Raw genomic sequence first — 22082 nt, forward strand, 5'->3', positions numbered from 1 at the left:
TATTTATTGAAATTAAGGAATGAGACTTGTTCTAAATTAAAGCTCAAAGCTTTCTCTTTAAAATGATGTATAATAATTGTTGGGTTGGATTGGAAAAATATTGAAAAAAAAATGTTGAAACAAAACTTACATTTTCGTTTAATTTAAAAGTGTCAAAAAAGATGCTAATTTAAAAATTCCTGGAAGCCGTATTTATTGAAATTAAGTAATGAGACTTCTCCTAAATTAAAACTCAAAGCTTTCTCTTTAAAATGATGTATAATAATTGTTGGGTTGGATTGAAAAAATGTTGAAACAAAACTCACATTTCCGCATAACCTAAAAGTGTCAAAAAAGATGCTAATTTAAAAATTCCTGGAAATCGTATTTATTGAAATTAAGGAATGAGACTTGTTCTAAATTAAAGTTCAAAGCTTTCTCTTTAAAATGATGTATAATAATTGTTGGGTTGGATTGGAAAAATATTGAAAAAAAAATGTTGAAACAAAACTTACATTTTCGTTTAATTTAAAAGTGTCAAAAAAGATGCTAATTTAAAAATTCCTGGAAGCCGTATTTATTGAAATTAAGTAATGAGACTTCTCCTAAATTAAAACTCAAAGCTTTCTCTTTAAAATGATGTATAATAATTGTTGGGTTGGATTGAAAAAATGTTGAAACAAAACTCACATTTCCGCATAACCTAAAAGTGTCAAAAAAGATGCTAATTTAAAAATTCCTGGAAGCCGTATTTATTGAAATTAAGGAATGAGACTTGTTCTAAATTAAAGTTCAAAGCTTTCTCTTTAAAATGATGTGTAATAATTGTTGGGTTGGATTGGAAAAATATTGAGAAAAAAAATGTTGAAACAAAACTTACATTTTCGTATAACCTAAAAGTGTGAAAAAAGAAGTTATTTAAAAATTCTTGGAAGCCGTATTTATTGAAATTAAGGAATGAGACTTGTTCTAAGTTAAAGCTCAAAGCTTTCTCTTTAAAACGATGTATGATAATTGTTGGGTTGGATTGGAAAAATATTGAGAAAAAAAATGTTGAAACAAAACCTACATTTTCGTATAACCTAAAAGTGTTAAAAAAGATGCAAATTCAAAAATTCCTGGAAGCCGTATTTATTGAAATTAAGGAATGAGACTTTTTCTAAATTAAAGCTCAAAGCTTTCTCTTTAAAATGATGTATAATAATTGTTGGGTTGGATTGGAAAAATATTGAGAAAAAAAATGTTGAAACAAAACTTACATTTTCGTATAACTTGAAAGTGTCAAAAAGATCCTCCTTCTTTTTCTTGCATTCTTCTTTGTAATTTCTCCTGGCCTCTATAGTATCTATATATATAGTATCTATCTATCACTCTTCGCCTCTCTACATTCCCTGCTACTATTATGATTTAATTGATTTAATTTTCAAATGGCGTATTTATTAGCTACTTTTGTTTCACCCTGTATATTAGATTTAATTCGGTTTTTCTGGAAAAAATTAAAATATTATTTACAAGGATAAGAATATTATAAAAAATTTACATTTATTTAGTATATAAAAATAGAAAAAGTAAAAACTTTTTGTGAGAAATAAGTTTATTTCCAATGTTTCTAAATTGTTTTTTATTTTTAACAAAAAGAAAACCTGTATAGAAATAATTTATTTTTTAAGAATATTTGCTAAAAATTTACTTAGATATTCCCAATCTACTTATATTTTTGTATTTTTCCATCATTTTGCATATATTTTAAAGTACTGAAGATGAAACAATCGTTTCGAAACATTATTTCTCACAAAAAGTTTTTACTTTTTCTATTTTTATATATTTTATTGAGAAATATGGAGAATTTCATCCCATTTATTTAGTACTTACAAACTTTAAGAGATGGCGCAACTCAAAAAATTATTAAAAATGCCTATTTTAAAATTAAAATAGTTTTAAAGTTTTAGATCAAATTCGACGCAGTAACTTTTTCACGCTTCGTCAATCAACAAAAAAGATAAAATAACACACGAAACGAATTCAAGAGCCTTGAACTAGCCTTATAAAAGTTTTTAATCCATAAATTAACTTAAAAAAAATGTCTAATTTTCAAAAAAAAAAAAAAATTCCATTCGAGTCATAAATAGATTTAATCTAAATTTATAACTCTCCCGAGTATCTAAATTAATTAAACTTGAAATAATAAAAGTCAAAACGTAATAAAAATATATGAGAACTATTTTTAGATGAATTGTTTAAATAAGTTGTTTATTTTTGTAGTTAATTTTAAAGCGCGCTTAAAACGATTGTTGTTTAATTAGATTTTCTCTTTTTTAAACCCAACCAAAAAGAATCGGGCACCAAAGCGGCTCTATTCCGACTCAAAACAACCTCATTTTCGGTCCTTTTCACTTTTACAACATCAAATTTCAATAATAAATGCGACACAATCACTTTAGCTTCAAGTAAAGCCAATCTCGATCCAATACAGTTTCTAGGCCCAATTCCAAACGGGATAAACGCGTAAGGATTTAAATTTGGCCCATTAAATCGTTCCGGATCAAATTTATCCGGATTTGGATAAAATTTTTCGTCCCGATGAATTCCAAAAATAGGGATTATAATTCCCGTTCCTTTTTCGATCGTTAAATCGTCGTTTATTAAATAATTTTTGACACATTCTCGGTTTGTAAACGCCGATGGTGGCCATAAACGCAAAGTTTCTGAGACAATTTGGTCTAAATATTTAATTTTACTTATTGAGTCGTAACTTAAATCGTTTAATTCGTCGAGTTTTTCTTGGAGTTTTCTTTGAACGTTTTGATTTAAGGCCAATTCGTTTAATAAATGACTTAATAAAGTTGAAATTGGCTCAAAACCAGCTAAGAAAAAGACGAATCCTTGTGCTATGATATCATTAACGGTGATTTTTTCATCTTTTCTTGCTTCGTTTAAAAGTTGGATCATATCTGGGCGAATTATGTTGTGTTTTTCGCGTTTTTTTAAAGTTTCTTTGATTATTTCGGTGAAAATTTGGGTTTCTTTCGATGGTAATTGACTCAATTGTAATATTTTCGCTAATTTTGGAAAAGAAATTTGGATTAAGGCGAAAATAAAAATGAATTTCGATGGGTTTGTTGTTGACGAAGCGATTTTATATAAAATAGTATCTTGTTTTAATGAATTTGATTCAATTCCGAAAGCGATCGTTGAAATTACATCGATGGTGACTCGAGACATTAAATTTTTAGCTTCAATTTCGAGAATTTCGTTGTTTTTGTAATTTTCGAGGAGATGCTCGTTTAATTGTTTGGCACAATTCGAAATTAATCCGGACATTAATCTAATTTTGTTTCCGGTGAATGATGGGGTTAAGAAATTTCGCATTTCTTTCCATTTTTTGCCTTTTAACGCTGTTAAATTTTTGCCGAAAATCGGTTCTTGTTCGATGTCGGTTACGTTTATGTGGTCGCAGAAATATTCAAAGTCTTTTATTGTTATCTTCTTGATTAAGTCGATATCTTTGATTATTAAAGATTCAATCGAAAATAAATAGGTGCCATAATACCTAAAAAATTTTAAATTCAAATTAATTTTTGATTGATTTGATTAAATTGTTATTAACCCATTTGCATCATTCAGAATACATACAGTGTGTTAATTAATTATCGTACCCGACGTCATTATTCCAAGTATGCAACCAATATTACAGTGTTGCGTATTCAGATATATTCAGTGTGATATTGGTTGCATACTCGTGTTAGTTCAACCGTTACTTATACAGGGTGATTTATAACATACGGAGCAGATTAAAAAGGGGGCCAAATTGAAGATATTTTCTTAATAATGTTTTGACCAGCAAGACTTTAGGGATATACATATTCTAGCGCTTTGGCTTCCTGAAATTAACGTATAAATCTACACAGCGAATTGCGTGTAAGTGCGTGAATTGCGTAATTTAAGAAGTAACCTCTGCCGACTTCGAAGACGTCGGCCGCCCCCAAGTATCACGAACATCAAGACCACGAGAAACTTTGAGAAGCATATCTACATTACAACAATAAGAAAGGAAAGCCCACACTTGATGTCAAACGCTAATAGAGTACGGCTTATACACTTTGCAGTAAGTAAGCAGATGACCATATCGAACACTTACTTCTGACATAAGGACAACCATAAGGCCCTACACGGAGATACTCTAGTGGAGTCAAGATTAATCACATACTGATGAATACAACACCCGGATCGGATGTAATGGATGTTCGCAGTTTTAAAGAAGCTGATATAGATTCAGACCACTTCCTGGTAAAGATGAGATATCAAGAGGAAATATCACAGCTCAAAATTACCCAAGAATGAGGAAGAGACGAAAGGGAGACTTTGAAAAAGAACTGCAAAGGAGATTCTGAGGGAAGCAATACATACGGCAGAGAATAAAACAGTTGGATATGAGAAGAAAAGAGACAGACGAGAGTTAGTTTGACTAAGAGTGTACTGAAGCCATCGATATAAGAAATGAAGCAAAGCAAAGAATTATGGAAAGAATAACTAGAGTGAGGGTGCAGGAGCTTGCACGAGCATCCCATATAGTAAAGAGAAAAAGGAGAGTAGGAGTCTCATTAGATAGAGGAAATAGTCCTCTATTTCTTATTTAATGGTGTATCTATTTTAATGGTCAAGAGGAGAGAGATATATGGCAGGATATAATAAGAAAAAAGAGGGTTTCAGGCCAGGGTAGAGATGATTGAGAGCAAGGATGTAAACTTATACTTCGAGGATCTCTTGAACGAACCGAATCAAGAAGACAACTACTTTGGAATGAGAGAGGGCAACATAGAAATATCAGCCCCGGCCCAATCTGAAGTGAAGGAAGCCGCAAAGCATGAAAAATCAATGACACGAAGAAAAAATCAAACAATAACTCTTAAATTTTGGAGGGAAAGCGCTAAAGCAATAGATACATCGTATGCTCGTGAAGTGTGGGATCGAGAGTAAATGTCTAAGTAAGTAGGCAATGAGCATGATATGCCTGGTGCATAAGAAGGGGCTAAAAATGTAAAAATTGTAGAGAAATCTCTACTCAATACAACATACAAAGTAACTATTGGTAATGTGGATTCCGCGGAGAGAGGTTAACAAGCAACTACATATTTACAATTAGAAAAGTACATGAGAAATGTTACAACCAATATACAACCTTCCTTACAATATACAGGGTGGTTCAGTTTTTAATCGGGAAACTTTACTAGGACGTAGTACTTGCCAAAATAACACAAGTTTTTTATATATTGTAGCGTTAAAAAGTTCTTATAAAAAAAATCAAGAGGGTGGTGAATTTTACCTCCTTAGAGGGTGCTGGGAAAGTTTAAGGTATGGTTGGAAATAAGGTCTTAACCAGAAGTAAATACGTACAAAGTTTCAAATTCGACGGTTTATTATATCCTAGTAAAGTTTCCCGATTAAAAACTGGACCATCCTGTATATACAGGGTGTTATATCTACAGGGTGTTCCGGTGACTCGAGGCATAAAATTAACCTCATATACTAGAGCAAAAATGATGTCGATTCGTGAAAAAAAATTATTATAAAAGTCTTCAAATGGCCAAGATATGGGCCATCAAAGTTCAGAAATTTGAACACATTTTTCTAAATATTTTCAATACCATTTATGGTAGAGCGTTGAAATTTGGTATAGGGTAAACAAATATCAAGCAAAATCATTGAACCAATTTTGACTTTGATCGGGCGGTGGCAACCATGCTATACAGGTGTCCCTAAAATTTGTTTGCTCAGAACTTTTTTGTTCGCTTATAACCCTACATTTATTTTAGAAACTTTTATCACTCTTTGAAAATTTTGATAACATTGACCGTTTTCGAGTTATACGCGAAAATATTAAGCTTTGATTTCAATCGTAACAAACAAAAAAAGGAAACATATTCCGCAAGATCTGAGTTGGCGATGACAATTGAAAAACGAACTGAGCTAATAACCATTATTTGCATAAATTTCTAAGTGCAGATTTAGTTAAATCCAGTGTTAATTTATTTTAGTTGAATAAAAGAAAGTAATTTCAACAAACAAGAACATAACAAAAATATTAACGAGAACAATAAAATTATAAACAAATAGTAATAAATAAAAAAGAAGAAAAAAATACTAAAGCCTGATATCGCTGTCTTAAATTAAAGCGCACTCTGCGGAGAACATTAATCTCAGTTCGAAGTTGATCAAATGAATCAACAATTCGCAACCTCAGTTGATCAACTGAAGTTATTTCAACGCAGTAAACTAGCGATTTAACGCGTTTGCATAAATAAAAATCTACAGGTGTAAGATCCGGCGATCGGGGGGGCCAACTTATCGATGCACCTACACCTCGTCCAATCCACCGTCCCGGAAAACGTTCCTTCAGAAATTCTTGGACAGCCTGTGTGATATGCGCAGGAGCACCATCATGCATATAACACATTGCTTGCTTTGTGTTTAAAGGAACGTTATCTAAAAAATCATCTAATTCCTCTAAATGTCGCCTGTATGTATGTCCATCCAGCCTTGATGGCAAGAAAACGGGTCCAATAATTACATCGCCCACAATGCCAGCCCAAACGTTAAGAGAAAATCTCCATTGTGATTTCTAAGTTTCCTTAAATCTTGGATTTTCGTCCGCCCAACTATGTACATTTGTCAAATTGATGATTCCATCTTTAGAAAAAGTGGATTCATCTGTAAAAAGCACTTTTTCTTAAAACTGATCATCAATTTGGATTTTGTGCTGCATTATTTGGCAATATTGCAGTCGCAGTGGGTAATCAGCCAGTCGAACTTCCTGAACATTGTAACAATGAAATGGATAAAGCTGTTGCTCGTGAAGAACACTCCAGACAGTTGTTTTTGAAGTTAAAAAGTGCCTCGCCATATCCAAAATATTAGCTGTAGTATTTTCTTCTACGTAGTCTATTTCCATGACATTCCCTTAATGTCAAAATCATGTCAGTTTGTTCACTAAATGTGTAACTCTCCATTTCGGACACTTAAAATTAATAAAAACTTAACTAACAAAAAACTATCGTTTGTATTTAAACGACATAAGCAAGTTGACAGCTCAATTTGTTTTTTTTAATTGCCATGGCCAATCTTGACTTTTTCGAAGATTTTTGTTTTTTAGTGTTATTGAAATCGAAGCTTAATATTTTCGCGTATAACTCGAAAACGATCAATGTTATGAAAATTTTCAAAGAGTGATAAAAGTTTCTAAAATAAATTTTCTATTAATAAGTACAAAAATAAATGTAGGGTTACGAGCGAACAAAAAAGTTCTGAGCAAACAAATTTTAGGGACACCTGTATAGCATGGTTGCCACCGCCCGATCAAAGTCAAAATTGGTTCAATGATTTTGCTTGATATTTGTTTACCCTGTACCAAATTTCAACGCTCTACCATAAATGGTATCGAAAATATTTAGAAAAATGTGTTAAAATTTCTGAACTTTGATGGCCCATATCTTGGCCATTTGAAGACTTTTATAATAATTTTTTTTCACGAATCGTCATCACTTTTGCTCTAGTATGTGAGGTTAATTTTATGCCCCGAGTCACCGGAACAGCCTGTATATTGTATATACAGGAGGTTTCAGGTTTTTGTAGCAGCACTTTAACAGTCGATAGATCTTTTAAAATTAACACAAAAGCTTCATATAAACATAAGTCGACAAACGCTTTGTTTTGGAGATACAAGCTGTTCAAGTTAAATTTTTATTATTATTGCACCAGCCCTTCTACAATGGGGACTGGACGACCTGCTACCGCACCTGAAGAGAATTTTCCAGGGTTGCCTGGCGCTTCGCTTTGTACCGGGAAGTTGGCGTGATGTCACGGTTAACTTCATACCTAAACCGGGTAAGCAAGACTACTTCCTTTAGTCTCTCCTCCTTTTTAATGAAATCGTTGGAGAGACTTTGCGATCGTTATATTAGATATGCACCAGGCCACTAGACTCTAATCAACATGCTTACACTCAGGGGAAATCCACACTAACAGCTCTTCACGTGGTGACTAGCTTCGTTGGTGATGCGCTGGACCACAAAGAGTCCGCCCTGGGTGTCTTCATTGACGTGGAAGGCGCTTTTGACAGAACCACCTTCTCCGGAATAAACGAGGCCTTGTTAGAGCATAACGTTCCTCCGACCCTATGTGGTTGGATCGAGAGCACTCTAAGGCATAGAATCGTTAAATTAAGGGCTGGCAACGCCACCCTACAAAGGGCTGTTACCAGAGGCTGTCCGCAAGGGGGGTTCTTTCTCCACTTCTGTGGAATCTCACCCTGGATAGCCTGATGAAACGCCTTAAACTAGCTGGCTTTAAAACCGTTGGCTACGCAGATGACCTGGCAATCCTCATTCGAGGGAAGTACGTCAAGGTACTCCTTGAGAGGATGCAGGAACCACTCAATATAACTGAGAACTGGTGTATTAAACAATCCCTCTCCGTTAACCCCAAGAAGACAGAGATGGTTATTTTTACACGCATGCGCAACATAGGCAACCCCAAACTGCCAATGCTCGCTAACACTCCACTTACACTGGCTACAGAGGTTAAGTACTTGGGCTTAATTTTAGATAGCAAGTTAACGTGGAAATCCCACCTAGATAATAGAGTAAAAAAGGCATGCGTCGCTTACGGCCAGTGCCGTAGGGCTGTCGGGAGGACGTGGGGGTTGTCCCCCAAGATAGCTCTATGGATTTACACGGCGGTAATCTGTGTTGGCTGCTGATTATATTGTTGACTCGAACAAACGCGGTAAGTGTTATACTATTTATACAGACAGTAGGCAATCTGTTTTAGCGTTAAGCAGCGTTAAGATAACGTGTGCACTAATAATGGACTGCCATCTAGCACTGGAAGAAGCCACGAAACACAATCGTGTCACTATCCAATGGATCAAGGGGCACTCCGGCTCTACGGGTAACAAACATGCGGATAGGCTGGCAAAGCGTGCTGCCAGCAGAGTTCCCTATGCACCCGAGCCGATAATTACCCCTTCCTTAGCTACTCATATCAACATGATTAAGTACATTACCCACAAAAAATTCCTAAACGTGTGGGACAAAACCCCAGGCTGCTATCTTGCTAAGGATTTGTTAAAATATCCTTCGAAATCTACAGCTCAGTTTTTCGTAGGGCTTGGAAAAAACGCCCTTAGATTAGCCACAGGTCTCCTCACGGGACACTGTAAGGTAAACAAGCACCTTCACAATATGAAGCTTGCAAATTCTCCCATCTTGTGTGATTGCCCCTCTCTAGCAGACCTCAGAATGAGGACCCTCGGAGAGGCATGGCCGACCACAGATGATATCAGGAACTTACCTCTGAGTAATATTCCCTAGGCTGGTTGATGTGAAAAGAGGTTATGTTGGAAGTATGCACAAGGGGTCCAATGGGGCCTAAGTGCGGTGTGCGGGAACGCATGCACTCCCGTTTCCTTACATACATCACTACTCTAGATAGATATACAATACGCTGCGGATACTCGCGGTACCGGAAAAGCTTATCCGACTAGTAAGGATGACACTAGCAAACACCAGGACTGTGATAAAGATGCTCGGAACGATCTCGGTAGAGCTTGTGGTGAACCCCGTCCTCAGATAAGGGTCAAGAGGGCTTTAGAAAGGGTCATCAGGAACATCGGAATACGACTGTTAAATCGAACAACGTAATGCCTAGAATACAGAGAACAACTGGAACTGGGCATATGCCTACGGGAGATACTTTCATATTAATCATAATAAGACAAAATATATGCTCATGGTTAAAGGAAGGTCTAAGATATGGCGATCGTTCAATGTATGCGGATACTCGTTTGAAAACAGAGAATAATAAGAATGGACTGGAAAGCGAGGAAAGAATCAAAGCTGGAAACAAAGCAAATTAGAGCATTCATAGCACAAAAGACATAGATGCTAACTAAGATAGACGAGCGAAGCCGAAAGGAGGAAGTATATTTATATGATGGGCCACTCCTTTCATCCGAAGTTAGGAAGACCAGACTCAAGCTTCATGTGGCCAAGCCATCTACTTGGCCACAAGACGAAGATGTCGGAGGAGAGAACGGTAAAAAGAGCATACCCACAGAAACCTGATGATGCACGACTTTTGGAACAAACGCGCAAACAATGACGTGGAGGCTAACCTAAGGAGGCTGGGAGTGAGAGGACGCCAAGCACTTTGCAGAGAAGATTGAGGAGGAATGGTAAAAGAGGCCAATGGATAAGTAAAAGTACTAAGTACTAGTTCTAGGACTATGTTTCTGAAGAAGATTATAGTGCTAGTGTTAGTACTAGTCTTAGTTCAATATAATACATTAATTATAATAAAAGTAGTAATAATTATCTAAATAATATCTATTTAGCGGTGATTTAGGTGATAATGGCCAAAAAATACCTAAACATATGATACAAATGGGTTACTTACATACTTTTTATTGGGAAATCTTCGATACCACTCAAGAACTAAATAACCCAAATTCTTCCTTCTCAAAATGAAATCTTTTAAATCGCCGAAAACGGGAGAAGTAATCACGTAATCGACGTTTTTATTCTTCCAATAATTCGAGCACCAAGCATTTTTAACAACAACAATCAACAAAAGAATCAAAAAAATTGCAAACAAAACGAGATGAACGAAGAGCATCGTTTCGAAATGAAATTGGTTAGTTTATTGTTTCAATTCTGTTGCAAGGTCGAAATCGGGGAGGTTTGTATATATATTTCTAAGTATAAATGTGAGAAATCGTTTCGAATAGAAACGGAATAATTCGATTTAATTCGTCGAATTGCAAAAATTATTTTTGAATCATCACAAATTCAAATTGATTTTGAATTCGTGTTAAAAAAATTTTTATAAAAATTTTAAATCGAAAATTGCAGATTTCTTCTTTATGTATTAATCGCACCAAGGCACCAAGAGATGGCGCTATTCCCAAAACTTTAATAATAATAATAATAATAATATAAAAAGAATCAAAATCATTTCATTTCCACTCCTTATTTTAACTCCAACACTTCTTTTATGAGTATTAAAATGAATTAATCTCAAATTTAACATTATCGAGCGAACCCAAGTCGATTTTTTCCCAACATCCAAAACGGGGATCAATAAAGAGTTGTGAAACTCGTAAAAAATCGGAGTCATCATAGCGCTTATCGTATTCTTGCAAATAATTCCTTTACCATTCGCATATAAAACAGCTTTTTGTTCGGTTCTTTGTGTTAAAACGCAATATTTGCAAGATTTATCGATAAAAGTGATGTTATTGATGATGGCGAGATCCACGCATTCATCGGATCGTAAAATTTCCACTTCAATACTATAAACTTGAACATCTCCGTTCGTATTCTTTATATAACCGCTTATGAAACAGTTATTATTATTGAAATTTCCCATTTTAATTTCGTCATCGGGTAATTTTGAATAACCCAAATATAAATCGTCGAATTCTATGCGATTTTTTAACTAGAAAAAAGAATTAAAAGATGTCATAAACAATAATGAGCTTACTTTTAAAACCGCAAGATCATTTTCGGAAAAATTATTCCAATGGTGAAATGTTATGTTACTTATAAACATTTTTAAAAATGTTATTTTATCCTTTACGTTTAAATAACGAAGATAAACGCAAGATTTTTCGGGGTTTTTTTGATTTAAGAAGCAACTCGCTGAAGTTAAAATATGAGAAGTACTAAAAATCGATCCTTTACAATAACTTTCTTCAATAATTTCAGCTTTTGTGGTTAATTTGCAATTTGGGGTTATCGTCGCTTCAGAAATGTGCTTTTGGAGGCCGGTTTCAAATGAATAAGGGTTTCGACATAAACTGCATTTTTTAAAATCAATTTGGAGCGGTTTTGTAATCGTGATAATGTTCGCGATTATTAATGTTTTTAATAAGTTTGGGTTTATTAACATTTTTTTTTAATTAATCAACGTCAAATTTTTGTCATAACATTTAAATAGTAATTTAAATCCACGCAATTAGAATGTTTATTTCGAGAGAGATGATAAAAATAGAAATCTCTTACATAAAAATACTCATCATAATTGTTGTTTTTACGTTATTACTAGATCTTATATCATTATATCATCGTTGTATAACACTTTGGCCAGATTTGTGTTTGATAACATTTTATTTAGCGATAACAAGTGTAAATAAACAAAATTGCAAGTTATACATCACTTGACTGAGCGACTTTAATTTTATTATTATATTCGTAATCTTCATAAAAAATCCTTTAAAATGAGTCCAAACTCGACATATTTAACTTTAATATTAATAAAAATACAATCACTTCCGGTCCAATTTTGACATATTTGTCATCTTCATTAAAAAACCTTTAAAATGAGCCCAAAGATGGCGCACTTATCTCAAAAAACAAAAAAGTTGGAATAAAAAACATTAAACCCGAAGTTAGCAACAATTTAATTTTTAAATATTAATACCAACCTTAATTATTGATTTTTTTTTTATTATATTTTTGTTTTTGTGACAAATATTAAGACATTTTATAAAAATTAAGAATATGTCAAAATGACATTGACATTTCAAACCGGAAGTTGCTTATATCTCGAGTAATATTGGAATTAAACGTATCATGTTTGGACTCATTTTAATTTACGACAATTACAAATATTTCAAAATTGACGTTGACATTTTTAACCGGAAGTTGGCCATAACTTCATTAATATTGAAGATAAATATGTCGTGTTTGTACTCATTTTAAAGGATTTTTAATGAAGATTACAAATATGTCAAAATTGAGGTTGACATTTTAAACCTAAAGTTAGTTATCATATAATAGAAGTTTTATAATTGATGTTAATCTAGTGTTTAGTCGTGAAAATAACTTTCAGTTGTCAATGTCAACTTTAATTTTATTAATATATTCGTAATGTTCATAAAATAACCTTTGAAGTGACTCAAAACTTCACGCATTTACTTCAAAAAAACAAAAAGCTCTAACTTTCGACTTTTAATTTTGACATATTTGTCAACTTCATAAAAATCCTTTAAAATGAGTCCAAACTCGACATATTTAACTTTAATATTAATAAAAATACAATCACTTCCGGTCCAATTTTGACATATTTGTCATCTTCATTAAAAAACCTTTAAAATGAGCCCAAAGATGGCGCGCTTATCTCAAAAAACAAAAAAGTTGGAATAAAAAACATTAAACCCGAAGTTAGCAACAATTTATTTTTTAAATATTAATACCAACCTTAATTATTGATTTTTTTTTTATTATATTTTTGTTTTTGTGACAAATATTAAGACATTTTATAAAAATTAAAAACATGTCAAAATGACATTGACATTTCAAACCGGAAGTTGCTTATATCTCGAGTAATATTGGAACTAAACGTATCATGTTTGGACTCATTTTAATTTACGACGACTACAAATATGTCAAAATTGACGTTGACATACTTAACCGGAAGTTGACCATAACTTCACTAATATTGACGATAAATATGTCGTGTTTGTACTCATTTTAAAGGATTTTTAATGAAGATTACAAATATGTCAAAATTGAGGTTGACATTTTAAACCTGAAGTTAGTTATCATATAATAGAAGTTTTATTATTGACGTTAATCTAGTGTTTAGTCGTGAAAATAACTTTCAGTTGTCAATGTCAACTTTAATTTTATTAATATATTCGTAATCTTCATAAGATAACCTTTGAAGTGACTCAAAACTTGACGCATTTACTTCAAAAAACCAAAAAGTTCTAACTTTCGACCTTTAATTTTGACATATTTGTCAACTTCATAAAAAATCCTTTAAAATGAGTCCAAACTCGACATATTTAACTTTAATATTAATGGAAATACAATCACTTCCGGTCCAATTTTGACATATTTGTCATCTTCATTAAAAAACCTTTAAAATGAGCCCAAAGATGGAGCACTTATCTCAAAAAACAAAAAAATTAGAATAAAAAACGTTAAACCCGAAGTTAGCAACAATTTAATTTTTAAATATTAATACCAACCTTAATTTTTTTTTATTATGTTTTTATTTTTGTGACAAATATTAAGACATTTTATAGAAATTAAGAATGTCAAAATGACATTGACATTTCAAACCGGAAGTTGCTTATATCTCGAGTAATATTGGAATTAAACGCACCATGTTTGGACTCATTTTAATTTACGACGATTACAAATATGTCAAAATTGACGTTGACATTCTTAACCGGAAGTTGACCATAACTTCATTAGTATTGAAGATAAATATGTCGTGTTTGTACTCATTTTAAAGGATTTTTAATGAAGATTACAAATATGTCAAAATTGAGGTTGACATTTTAAACCTGAAGTTAGTTATCGTATAATAGAAGTTTTATAACTGAAGTTAATCTAGTCTTAATCACTTTTCCGCGCTTTTTTTATTTTTAACGTGTTTTACGGGTCATTTCTCATGGATTAAAAACGGATGGATAATGTAAAAAAATGTAAAAATGGATAATGTATGTACATTATACAGAAACACGCTGTATAATCGTAAAACGTAACGAGTCACCAAGCGGCTTCTGTGCTTGTAATAGCTGTCATCAGTGTTCTGTGATAAAAATGGGCAGGCACCAAACAATTTTCAATAGTTTGAGCCTGTCTACTCTGAGAAGTCTTATATTTTATAAATATAAAAGTCTTATAAATTTCGGCAAGCGACCTCGGCTTAATACAGTGTGTTTTGGGAGCTATTCACGTTCCCACTGCCATTTTCTACGTCCTAAGACGGTAAATATTTAATATGTAATTTTGTTTTAATTATATGTATTTAATTTATAAAACCTTTTAGACGTGCCTGAAGAAGACCAACTTATTGGTTGAAACGTAACGTAGCACCGATTTAATAATTGAATAAAATATCTTTCATCGTTTTCAAACAGTGTTTTTTTTTTTGGAAAAATTCACATCTATAGTTATAAATATACGATGAATATAGACTCAACATTAGCTAAATGTTCATATACACTTTATATGTGTCCCTGGGTCAGATCAACCCAACGTTCCCACAGCCGGGTTAATGTCGTACCCGACGTCATCATTCCAAGTATGCAACCAATATCACAGCGTTGGTATTGCAATACGCAAATCGCGATATTGGTTGCATACTTGCAATGATGACGTCGGGTACGATAATCAATTCACATTTAAAACATCATTTAAGCCGACCCATTTTCGTTCAAGTGTTATTCGTTACTCATTTATCTTTTGAAATAGAAACAATTTAATGATGTTTTATTATGGTAAATAAAATATTGAACAACTTTTATACAAAAAGTTTTTTTATAAAGTGCGCAAAATGCTCGATGGGAGATGGATCTACCAAGGTAGATCATTCCAAGGTCAACAGAAATTAATAGAGAAGAGAAATCCTCGAGATTCTTGATACAATCATATTCGAAAATAATTTGAATTGTTCTAAATCAGTGTTTGAAAGGTAGATTTAAAAAAAGCTGTGTAGAGATATGGAAGGTGAATGATATGAGGTTTTACCATCTTCAGGCCCATCACTTTGGTGTTTATCTATATTTATTTTTTGGCGTTATTTTTGTACATAATGGTGCTATTCTGGTTTATTTGCAACTCATTAATGACCTTTTGTAGCGCTATATTGAACAATACGATATTAAACACCATACGTGTCAGATTTAGTAATTTAAAAGGATTTCTCATATCCTGCGTGGCTCTATATGGTGCTTTTCGATACAAACCGTTATAGGCTTGCTTAAAATTTATGAAGATGTTAAATAGACTAGTCTCAAATTCCCTTACTTTTCTCTAAACCCACCTTGGTACTGACCTAAGGTCTCTTCTGCGTATGGGGCGATTTTGTAACATAGCATATCTATTAGGACTGTATATGTGGTACAGGAGAAGCGATATTCTGCTTTTTATATATTGAACATATGAGGGTAGTATAGGAATCTGCAGGTATCTTCTTAGTGCCCCAGATTTTCACTATAAGTTGATGTATGAAGACTACGGCTCACTTATTTTTAGTTTATTATACAGGGTGATTCACATAAGAACCGACACAGTGCAGGGACATGTAGAGGACAATAAATTAAGATGATTTAACGCAACTTACTTAATACCCTTGGTACACTCATAACGTATACCAAATTTGGTTTTTCTAGCTTAATGTATTACGAAGATATTGAACTTCTTGAAAATTTAAGAGCCAACTTTGAAGACCTATAACTCCTCAGGTGTACAACTTAGTATAGAGGTAAGTTACGTTAAATCATCTTAATTTATTGTCCTCTACATGTCTCTGCTCTGTGTCAGTTCTTATGTGAATCACCCTCTATATACAGGGTTTCACACAAAAAACGCCCCAAGCTGTAACTCTGTCATTTATATTCCGATTTTCATGAAAGAGGCATCAAATGAAATGGTTTGATGAATGCTATGATTCATGCTACAAATAAACTTTTTCCAACGCCATCTTCAATTTCAAGCGATTATCAACTTTTGATTTTCAAATTGGTCGGTATGTTTTTCTTCACATTATGGGATAGAGATTTTTTTTCTGAACCCATTGATGTACAATACATTAACATTAATTGTAATTTTAGCAGATCGGAAGGTAAATGACAGAGTTACAGCTTACGGCACTCTTATGTGACAACCTGTATATACAGGATGTCTTTTCTCTGCTAAAATTACATTTAAAATGGATGTATTGTACATCAATGGATTCAGGAAAAAATCTCTATCCAATGACATGAAGAAAAATATACGCAGCAATTTGAAAAACAAAAGTTGATAATCGCTTGAAATTGAAGATAGCGTAGGAAAAAATTTATTTGTAGCATGAATTACAGTATTTATAAAACCATTTCATTTGATACCTGTGTCATGAAAATCGGAATGTAAATAACAGAGTTACAGCTTGGGGCGTTTTTTATGTGACACCTGTATATTATTAGTATATATACAGGGTGATTCATATATTAGTATATATTAATAGTGGAACGCATAGTGATTTTGCGAAAAGCCGGATACCGGATCTATCCGGCCATTATCGTTATAATTTCTGGTACATTTTTGAAGTGATACCTTTACATTGCCACATTATTGCGATATTTGAACAAAAATGAAAGTAATAAGGAAGCTGATAAGATATGTCAACTTATTTGGATCCAATTACTTTAATTGGTAATTGGTGATATTTCCACAAGGATCCTTCAAGAAATTAATTTTATAGCGAATTTTGAAAGTTATCGATGAAAATTGCAACATCGAAAATTTGATCAAAACTCAAATATTGTTTTGTCAAAAACTAAAAGTGATTTTTCAAAACGGCTTGTTGCATTAAAAAGAGGATACTTTAATTAATATTTTGGGAAATTTTCATATTCATATTCCAAGAAATCGATTTTATACGAATTTTTAAAACTTAATCTGCGAAAATTGGTAAATTCGAAAAAATTGGCGATTATTTCAAAAATTTATTTCTGAAGAACTAAAAGTGATTTTTCAAAACGGCTTTTTGCATTAAAAAGAGGATACTTCAATTAATAATTGGTGATATTTCCACAAGTATCCTTCAAGAAATTAATTTTATAGCGAATTTTGAAAGTTATCAATGAAAATTGCAACATCGAAAATTTTATCAAAACTTCAAATATTGTTTTTTCAAAAACTAAAAGTTATTTTTCAAAACGTGTTGGTTCATTGGAAAGAGGACACTTTTATTAACATTTTGGGAAATTTTAATACTCATATTCCAAGAAATCGATTTTATACGAATTTTTAAAACTTAATCGGAGAAAATTGCTAAATTCAAAAAAATTGTCGATTTATTTTTTTTTTTTTTTTTTTTTATAAAAACTGTCATTTCCCAGTTTACGAGAGCCGTCCTCCACCACCAATTCCAATTCCATGCAGTAAATGCCATGATTTTGCCCACACGACCGATAAATGTAATGTTCCAGTAAAATGCTCCAAATGCTTCGGTCCACACAGCACCACCAAATGTACCTCCCAACTACCAGAGAAATGTAGATCCTGTGGCATTGAAAGCCATAGTGCCTGGTCTATGATATGCAAAAATCGACCCAAAGCACCTATACAAGGCGTCCCCAATGTTAGAATTAAATCGGCTAACAAAAAATCTGAGGAAATCATGAACAAAACCACCAAAGAAAGCCGCATTCATAATCCTGATACGATCCACGATCAAATTATCGACACTTATCTCACAAAAATCAACTCTCCCAAGCCGCGGGATCGACAAGAGCTTTTAAATGCTCTAAAACGTAGATTCATTGAGCATCATCAAATTGACACAATCGTTGCTTTTTCGGGAAGCTACATGTATATAATCATGATTGACCTAAAAGACGCAAATAAACCTTCACCCACCGAACCGATCCACGGCTCCCAAACCATGATTTTGCAAGATCAGCAATGACTGAGATAAAGTTACTGTATGCAAACATTAACAGCTATGTCCCAAAAAAACACCTAATCGGCAGCTATATTTCTGTAAACCGCATTCACGGTGCGATGTTCGTTGAAACTAAAGCCAAATCGCTAATTAACTTCAGGGATTGGACAATGATCCAAGAATTGGGAAATATTGTGAACAGGGGTGTCAGAGGCGGAGCGGTGGTTATGGGCGATCCTGTGTTACAAATTGGAAAAGCTAATCCTCCCAGAATAAATTCTCCATTAAACAACGCCCTCCATTTTATTTTTATGATTGGCACAGAAAGAATACATATATTGTTGGTTTATATACATCCTTTTAGCAAGATAGAAGAAACAATATTTAACATGGCTGCACGGTACGACAATTGTCTAATAATCGGTGACTTTAACCCAAACCCAGCCAAAAACAGACACATCAATCAATTTGTGAATATGTCAAATTTTGTGCGCATCGCTACACCTCCGACGTTTGTAATGGCAAATAATCCCAACTCCAAGCCTGATTTAATCTTCTGCACAATCAACATAAGACCGCTCATCACGTCTGTTAATGTCATTCCTGATCTGTGCTCTGACCATCTGGGTCTTGTGATCTGCATTAATACAAACATTCGAGTACCTAAAGTAGCTCCTACTCTGATCAAAAACTATAAACTTTGTAATATGGAAAGAGTGAACGCAGGAATAAAGGAATATGTGAGATCTAACCCTGTTATCACACCCGAGTCTATCGCAACCTTTAATAAACGCTTGCTTAATTTGGTGGATGAAGCGAGCCCTGCTTACAACAAGAAACATTACAATTTCCCTCTGCCACCATTTATTCTCCGTTTAATTAAGGAAAAGAGACGATTCTACCGCGATTTTAGATCCTATGAGGAGCCTGCTCTGAAAAGAATGTTCAATGAGCTTAATAAGAATATCCAAAAGCTAGTGCAGCAATTCAGAAGTGAAAAATACATTGAGGCCTGTGATAAAATCAACAGAAGCAAGGGTAAAAACTACTGGCAAGAAGTCCGCAAACTTTCGAAGTACCAAAAGTCCCCAGAAACCCAGGAGCTTATTGACCCTACGGATGGCTGCTCATACTCTAGTCCGGAAAAAATCGTAAATATCCACGCTGAATACCTTGAGAGGGTGTTTTCCTTCAGCAATGAGGCCTTCTTCTGCCCTCACAACAAAAACACAATAGACAATTGGTACCAACACGCCTTTCTCAATTCGTCGGAAACACCTCAGGATGCTCTCATGCAGGAAGAAGAATACTTCACACTTCTTAACAGAGGAACCAACACAGCCCCTGGATACGACAACATCTCAAGGGAAATCTTAAGGAAGCTGGATCTTGATATCCACGCCCACATAAGAAAAATTTACAACTATTGCCTTACCACCCAGCATTTCCCACAAGATTGGAAGACCTCTATTATCATATGCATCCCCAAGAAAGATTCTTCTCTATCCGACTCTGCGAACTACCGTCCTATCTCATTGCTACCCGTAATGGGGAAGCTTCCAAGTAGCACGTTTCCAAAAACAACAATCCGCCGCAGTCTTCCTGGATGTTCGGAAGGCATTCGACTCCGTATGGCACAGAGGTCTACTGTACAAGCTAGCTATGTTGAAAATCCCATCTTATCTTCTTAACCTGCTAAAAGAATTTCTTTCAGACCGCTCCTCATTGGTTAAAGTGAAGAACTACTACTCTCACAGTTTCACCGCTCAACAAGGTCTCCCTCAAGGCTCTCCCATCTCGCCAGCACTGTACAACGTCTACTGCCATGACATCTACAACGACAACCCAGACGTCTTCGATCCGATGTCTTACGCCTTACTTTATGCCGATGATACTACTCTCGTCGCACATGATGTAGACATTCCATCATCAATCCTAAGGCTGCAGACGCTCATCCAAAACATAGAGGAATGGTACCGAAAATGGCGTATCCTGATAAATCCTTCCAAAACCCAATTCTTCATCCCCTTCCTCCCTATTCGCGTTGCTCCTCCCACAATAATAATTCAATCTTCTCCTATCACAGCATCACCAACTTGTAACTACCTCGGCATTACCTTGGATAGAACCCTTAAATTCTCCACCCACGCCATCAAAGTAAGAATGAAAGTCAAAAACCTCACCGCTCACTCTCATATAGAGGCCGAGGGATATCCACCAAATGCGCTACTCACATATACACCTCAATATGCCGACCTATTATCGAATATGCCTCATTAATCATGACTGAAGCGCCGAGAGGATCACAGTACCATCTGGAAGTAGCAAAGAGAGCAGCCCTGAGAATCATCACCCGCATTAGACACCCTCACAACCCACTTTTCAACCCTTCCAACGAACTCCTGTACGACCTTACAAAGATTCCTCCTATAAACTCCCGTCTACAATCCTTATCCCTTAAAGCAACTATGAACTTCCCCAAAAACGCCTTAAAAAATCTCATCAACATTCCCCTTTCCCTTACCCGCTGTCCCATAACACGGCTCACACTTCTTAAAAAAATAAGGCCCAACTGAGAAGACCCAAGTACAACCAAACCGAATTCAAAATCACGGGCAGGAAGACTGAGGTCTATAGCCCTTTTGGACTCTTCTTTTATATTTATTTTATATATGTATTTCTTTTCGTATTTCTTATTGTTATAATTTTTATATAAGTCCAAATAAATATTGTTTTTCTTTCTTCTTTTTGTCGATTATTTTAAAAATTTATTTCTCAAATACTAAAAGCGATTTTTCAAAACTGCTTTTTGCATTAAAAAGAGGATACTTTAATTAATAATTGGTGATATTTCCACAAAGATCCTTCAAGAAATTAATTTTATAGCGAATTTTGAAAGTTATCGATGAAAATAGCAACATCGAAAATTTTATCAAAACTTCAAATATTGTTTTCTCAAAAACTAAGTTATTTTTCAAAACGTGTTGGTTCATTGGAAAGAGGACACTTTCATTAACACTTTGAGAAATTTTCATACTCATATTCCAAGAAATCGATTTTATACGAATTTTTAAAACTTAATCTGTAATTATTTCAAAAAATTTTTTCACAAATACTAAAAGCGATTTTTCAAAACGGCTTTTTGCATTAAAAAGAGGATACTTTAATTAATAATTGGTGATATTTCCACAAGTATCCTTCAAGAAATTAATTTTATAGCGAATTTTGAAAGTTATCAATGAAAATCGCCCATAATAATGCTATATTTATTTATATTTTAAAATTTTTCTTGTATTCCAGATAATACAAGAAACCAATTAACCTAATATTTGGCTCTTTTCGTAAATCTTTCTTTACTTATTAAATTCTTTGATAATAAATTTTTTTACCTACCTCGTTTCATGCATTTTATCCTCCATTTCTTGTCGCATTTATCCCTTTGGTGGCATCAGCAAACAGTTGCGTGTTTTGTATCCAACAACTTCATACCTAAAAATTGAAACAGGTTGATCAGGAATTTGTTTGGATTGGTATTAAAAACAACAACTCTTAATAATCTGTAATTATCTCCCTAAATACACATTATTAATTCAAAAAACATCAACATGTTTACTACATTGTAATCATTTAATCAATATAATGATTTAAAAGGAAATTTT

General features: G+C 33.7%; 1 protein-coding gene across 1 annotated transcript; it reads right to left on the bottom strand.

Moving 5' to 3' along the window:
• Positions 1 to 1244: 1244 nt before the first annotated feature.
• LOC111419237 (cytochrome P450 9e2-like) lies at positions 1245 to 21906 on the bottom strand. Its single transcript, XM_023052019.2, has 4 exons — positions 21817 to 21906; positions 10436 to 11472; positions 1852 to 3529; positions 1245 to 1465 (listed from the first exon to the last, which is right to left on the bottom strand). The coding sequence occupies exons 2-3, from the start codon at positions 10648 to 10650 to the stop codon at positions 2275 to 2277; spliced, it is 1470 nt and encodes a 489-aa protein (XP_022907787.2). The 5' UTR covers positions 10651 to 11472; positions 21817 to 21906; the 3' UTR covers positions 1245 to 1465; positions 1852 to 2274.
• Between the last annotated feature and the right edge of the window lie 176 nt (positions 21907 to 22082).

This window comes from Onthophagus taurus, chromosome 5 (genome assembly GCF_036711975.1).
Source record: "Onthophagus taurus isolate NC chromosome 5, IU_Otau_3.0, whole genome shotgun sequence".
Taxonomy (NCBI): domain Eukaryota; kingdom Metazoa; phylum Arthropoda; class Insecta; order Coleoptera; family Scarabaeidae; genus Onthophagus; species Onthophagus taurus.